The sequence below is a fragment of the Egretta garzetta genome, unplaced genomic scaffold (genome assembly GCF_000687185.1).
Source record: "Egretta garzetta isolate BGI_Z169 unplaced genomic scaffold, ASM68718v1 scaffold211, whole genome shotgun sequence".
NCBI lineage: Eukaryota > Metazoa > Chordata > Aves > Pelecaniformes > Ardeidae > Egretta > Egretta garzetta.
This window is the reverse complement of record NW_009258673.1, coordinates 209,465-215,107: the sequence shown is the minus strand read 5'-3', so window position 1 is coordinate 215,107 and position 5,643 is coordinate 209,465. Positions and strand designations below refer to the sequence as shown.

The 5,643-nt window shown below is 46.9% G+C and overlaps 1 protein-coding gene across 2 annotated transcripts in view; it reads left to right on the top strand.

Moving 5' to 3' along the window:
• Positions 1-5,643, top strand: part of NEK6 (NIMA related kinase 6) — a 45,668-nt gene extending 40,025 nt beyond the window's left edge. The window contains exons 9-10 of one of the 2 annotated variants that reach the window (XR_004841179.1): positions 3,357-4,817; positions 5,613-5,643. Coding sequence is in view for 1 of the 2 variants with exons in the window: in XM_009648816.2 (XP_009647111.1) it covers positions 3,357-3,467 (111 nt within the window). In the remaining variant the exon portion in view is untranslated. Of the gene's footprint in view, positions 1-3,356; positions 5,407-5,612 lie in introns of those variants that run through there. The other variant, XM_009648816.2, reaches the window with a different exon arrangement.

The following is a 5,643-nucleotide window of genomic DNA, read 5'->3' as shown; positions in this document are numbered from 1 at the left end:
GGAAAGAGGTGGAGGAAAGCTGTTTAGTTGAATGCAGTAAGTATCTGTACAGCAGCTGTATGGGGGCTTTTAAAATTCTGGGGTTTGTGCATATGAAAGCAAGAGATGGAGAGCAGTGGCTGCAGCGGAGTGTATAAAACCAAAATTGTCACCGGGCATGCTTGCTTGGCGACGTTTCACTTCAGCTCCGAACACGCGTGTTGTTTTTGTTCGGGGCCTTTTGGGATGGGTTGCTTTAACTTCTCTTCTCTTACCTAGACAAACCAGCTGGTTTTCCCTCCCTCCTCACTCAGTTGCAGTTGCATTCTATTAGAAAGGAAATGGCTAATGTAATTTTAAATGTTCACCATATCCTTTGGGGGGTTTCTTTTGTTTTATTCTACCTCAGAGTTCCGAGGAGCGAGAGGCAGGATGCAGGGGAAATACCGTACGGGGCCGGCAGCAGGCGGCCTGGTCCCCACCCTGCGAGGGACCCTGCACCACCCATTTTACGTTTTAGTTAGGTTTTTCACTTGCTAAGTAACTCAGGCAAAAAGATTATTTGAGAACAGTTCTGGAAAAGTGGGTTTTATAAAAAAATACTTTTTTTTTTTTTTCCTCCTCCAGCTGCCGTAGCAGCGAGTCCCGGCTCTGTGCGTTCACGTTTGCCATGCTGTTGTAGCGTGCATTTCAGGATATGCCTGCTGGCAGCAAGAATTAGTGTTAGCTGACAGATGTGTTTCCTGTCTGTACAATTACTGTCTGTTTGCTTCCCTCTGGCAGTGCTAAAGAGTGTGCGTAGTGTAGTGATACAATCCAGGGTGAGAAGGATGGTTTAAAGCTCAAAGGCGCCAGGTCCCAGAGAACTAGACTCCAGATGGTGTTCATGCACTATTAACAGAATGCTTGACAAAGTCGGAGGAGGGCTGTGCCTTTGGCTGTAGCTCATCTCGCTGCATTAGCTGCTGCTTCTGACTGAAACCGTGAAGAGCTTCAGTTTTGTGAGTACTAGAACATGACTCCACCACGAACAATATTTGGCTTAGTACCTACTTGTAAAGATCGGATTTTCAGAGGCTTTCGGAGTGGATAGCCAAAGGGGAAGGTGTGTTGGTGCCTCCCAGCAGCCAAGCTAGATGAGCCGTGCAGGAAGCTGCACCAGAAAGAACTTGTCCCGCGGCTGGTGGGTGCGTGGTTATCTCGGTCTGGACGTACGCCTTTTCCTTCTAGAGCAGATGTCTCTGGTTTAGCTCGAACGGGCAGAGTCTTTACAACCACTCTAATATTGTCACTGCCGCAGGTTTGTGAGGGATGTGGGAAAGCAGTAAAGCCTTTACATCCTCCCGCCCGAGGACAGGGGTGAGGATTAGGCCGTGCCACGCTACCAAAATTTTCAGCGACACTCCGGAGCCCTCGGCGTGTCTTTCCTTCGCCTCAGTAATGCGGTCTCGAAGCGAAGCTTCAGCTGCAGTCTGACTGCTGATCACATGAATATTTTAGTCGCAGCGTTGGTTTAGATGAACAAGGCAGAGCATTTATTGAAGAATGCCTGCGTTAATGGTGTTCCCTTTCTGTGATGTTCCTCTTCTCTGTAGCCTTTTGTGGCTACCCAGTCCAGATCCTCCCGTGATCAACTGGCGTGCTGCTTGTGGCAGGAGGAGGAGCTGGGACTCCAGCCAGGATTAGTTTTCTATATTGGGAGCAAATTTGCTGGTAATTGGAGATACCTGTTGGCGGTGCTTATCAAGGCTTGGTCCGCCAGTTCCTTGTAGCTGATGGTGAAATGCCTGTGCTGTCCTGGTCATCCATAGCGGACAAAACTTCCCAGGCAGTGTAAGTGCTGTATCCCCATGGGAGCACAGCTGCTGGTTGGACAAATTGAGCTGATGGCGCAGGCTCTGGTCAGAGCTTTAGAAGCATTTTCATTTGTTTGTGGCCATTTTGTTGGGGGTCTGTCTGATCAGGGCTGAGGTACGTGTTAAATTGTTGGGGTCTCGGCTGTAGAGAGGCAGCAACCCCTGCCCTCAGATGAATTAAGTCACCGGAGCAGTTAGGAGAGAACGGGCCAGGGCCGGCAGTGGCATTGGGTTTCCTCTGGAGATACAAACCCCCCAGCCAGGCTATCGCGCTCTGCGTACACACAAAACGAGAGGCGAGGTGCTTGGCAGGAGCTACGTTACACCGTGCCCTTCCACTTCCGCTGCCTCCATCCTGTCCCCATGTTGCCCCATCGGCTGCGTGCCGTCCTGCAGGAATCCCCCCAAAATGTGCCCCAGGCCCAGTGACAACTTGAAGCACGGTGCCCTGCTCCATCCAGAGCTGAAAACCTCACTGGGTGCATTCCATGATGCAGCTGAAGCCGTGTGCTTGATAGCTGTATGGTCATGCTTTTAATTACCATTAAAATAATTGGCACTGTGGCTACTGGGAGGATGTGAGAAGATCAGAGGCTCAAGGCTGTTTCTCCCGGTGCCTCGGGGGTACGAGCAGCTTTCAGTGTCTGTATAATTAAAAGCTACAATCTTTCATGTGCACAATAAAGAGGGTTGGGAGGTGGGGAGACTTCAGCCCTTCTGCATTTTATTTATTAACCATAATCAATGACCAGCCTCTCTTCCTCACAAAGGTTTTTCGGAAACACTGGTGTCTGACAGCCGTGCTCCAGTATCTTAAGATACCCAAGTGCTGTTCAGACTTCTTACATAAAAACCTTGAACTGGCTTGTGCCCGGGCTTGCTGGGGGAAGGGGAGTGCAGCCGATGTACAGGAGAGCTCTGTTCAGGATGTTTTTTTACACCCCTCTATTTACTTCCCACTTCCCCTGGCAAGCCCATCCCCGCTGCCAGCTCGGCCAGGTTTCTGTAGTGGTCTCATTTTCCCTTCCTTCCTTCACCCCCATCCTGCCCAGGCCAGTTGATGGTGTTGGTCATCTCTGCTCTGGATCACTGAGGGGAATCAGAAATCCCCCAGGAAAACTCCCGGTGTCAGGAGCAGCAGACCGGAGGCGGTGGTTGCGTTCTCTGTGGAGCCACACGCAGCCGCTGCAGGCGGCACCCCTGGGTGTTTGTATGCTGCTAGCGCGGTGTAAATGACGACGGACGATCCACTGGGTTGTGTGGAAGATGGAAATCTTCAGTGCTGAAGGTTTGGTGGAAAAGGTTCTTCCTGGCCATTTTGGGGAGGGGTGGGGGTAACAGGACATGGGATGGGACAGACAGACAGATGTGTGCCTACAGTCTGCCCAGGAACAGCTGTGTAAGAGAGGTTCCCAGCTCCGGTCCTGGACTCCAGTGCTCGGACAAACATTCCCGCAGCCTTTTCCAGTAAGAAGTCAGCTGATGCATTCACATCCGCCTGCCTCTTTTCCTGTCTTTCAGCTGCGGGAGCTGGTCAGCATGTGCATATACCCGGATCCAGATCAAAGACCTGACATTGGTTACGTGCACCAAATAGCAAAACAAATGCATGTTTGGACCTCCAGCACATGAACCATCTGCCGACACTCAAGAAGCCAGCACAGCTCAGTCTTACTTGAATTTTTTTTTTCTCAGATGAAACCGACTGGTGCCTTGTCACCCAAGGGAGAGGGTTGAGCACTCGTAGCAAGATGCTCCATTATTTCTGCAGGTTATTTGACAAGGACTCTTACAAGGTGGTCATGCTTTAAAGTGAAGATTCTGTGAGGTATTGCAAGTGATTTTTTTTTTCTTTTTTTTTTTTTTTTAAGGCCAATAACGTTACGGATGTAGATCATTTAAGGGTCCTTTCTTAAAACTGTCGTGTGTAACCTAGGATAGATATTAACAAGGGTGTCCAAGCATTTGACGCACCCCTTCTATCTTAACTGTAATGTGAAATATTGAAATAATTCCTTCAGTGAAATCACTTTATACTAATGTAAGAATTGCAGTAGATTTTGTGTAATTTGTATAACTGCTACTTTGCCTCTCTGCAAATGGTTAATAGCAAATTCAGTTTTTACTTTGTGTATTTTTAAAGCAGCCATTTATGTGTTTTTATGAATTCCCTCCTCTTCAGACGTAGGAACTGGGAAGGGTTGGGGGGTGGGAAACATTTGTTTTCAAGATTTCTTTTTTTAATTGAAAATTTAGAGTGCGTATTTTGCTGATGCATTATCTGTTAACTTGGCTACAGCCAGTGAGATGAGTTAAGCGTGCACCTGGGGAAAAAAGACGACAACCGTGCCAAACCAGCCCCAAAGCAGCATCGCTTCTGCAAGTAATTTCTCTCTAAACTTCTTTTTTCAGGATTCTTTTTAGATGCCAGGTTCTTGTTTAAAACCAGTGTTCATCTAAGCCAACCAGATTTGGTACAGACACTTCTACACGTTCAGTAGTGCCTTAGGTGAAACTCAAGCAAAGCAGTGCCCTGAACACTTTGAAAAATTTTTAACAAGAAATCAATAAAATGCTTTGTGTATCCAATTCTGCATAAGGATCAGCCCCCGTCTCTTTAACTGTGAAAGCTAATTTACAGAATGTGAATTTTTATAAAAAATCTCAGCCTGGTTTGAAGGAGTCATCTTCTGTAACTACATAAAAATTTTCAACCACCTAAATTCATTCATTGAATCAATGATTTGTTTCGTTACTGTCGATGGAAAATCTTCACTGCTTTAGGAACAAACGCGGATTCACGTTCAAGTGTTTCCATTTCATTTGCCCGCTCAGCGGAGCGGGGCTGCGCTCACCGGTCTCGAGGACTGCGGCGGGGGGAAGGAGCAAAGCCCGGACTGTTACAGCGCTGCTTCCACGTGCGACGGTGGCCGATGCCAAAACGCAGAATATGTGTGACAGTTGAAATGCAGCCTGTGCCTGGTGGGGGTTTCTGTTGGTTTTTTTTTAAGACAAGCATACAATCCTTAATTTTTTGGAAGTAAGATTAGGGTTAGTGGGTTCCATACATATATATGCTTTTAGTGGATTTTTTTTTAATGTCATTTGCTCTACTTAAAGGAAAACTGCCGTGCCATCTTCCACTACTTCCCATCACATTTTGAACTATTTATATAGGATAGCAAAGAAAAGCTATGAATTGCTGTGAATAATGTTGGGGTCGTTAATGCAAGGTGCCATTTTACTGAGTCTTCGCAGCAGAAAGTTGCGCCTGCTGCTCTCATGAGAGTGAGGAAATTCCGATCAGCGTGAGAAGGTAATGGAGGCACCAAACCGCTTCCAACATTCCCGTGCTAACTTGTTTAATTTACACCCAGCTGCTTGAGCAATCTCGGCCCTAAGACTGAAGCCTGTCACTTCCACACCGCAGCTTTCCTTTAAGCCGTGGCGGCAGCTACACGTTCAGCGGGACGGTGGGGCTGCGCCTCTCGGTGTAACGTGGAAAGGGATCTTTGGCTTCCAGGGAAGCCCAGCTTAAATTTGAGCATCTTGAGAAGTCTGGTCTCTTTCTTGCCACATGGAATTTATTAGTGCTTCTAAGTAAATGTATTTCAAAAGGTAATTTTTTGCAATTGTGCATTTTTAGATAAATAAAATATTTACAAAATAAACACCTTTGTTTAAAAAAAAAAAAGTCTAGTATTAAGGAATAAGTAAAAGAAAGAACCAAAACCCAGTGAAAACAGGCTTAAATGTGCGTGCAACTGTTCCTTACAGCTATCGGAAAATGGACAAAGGACTGCATCAG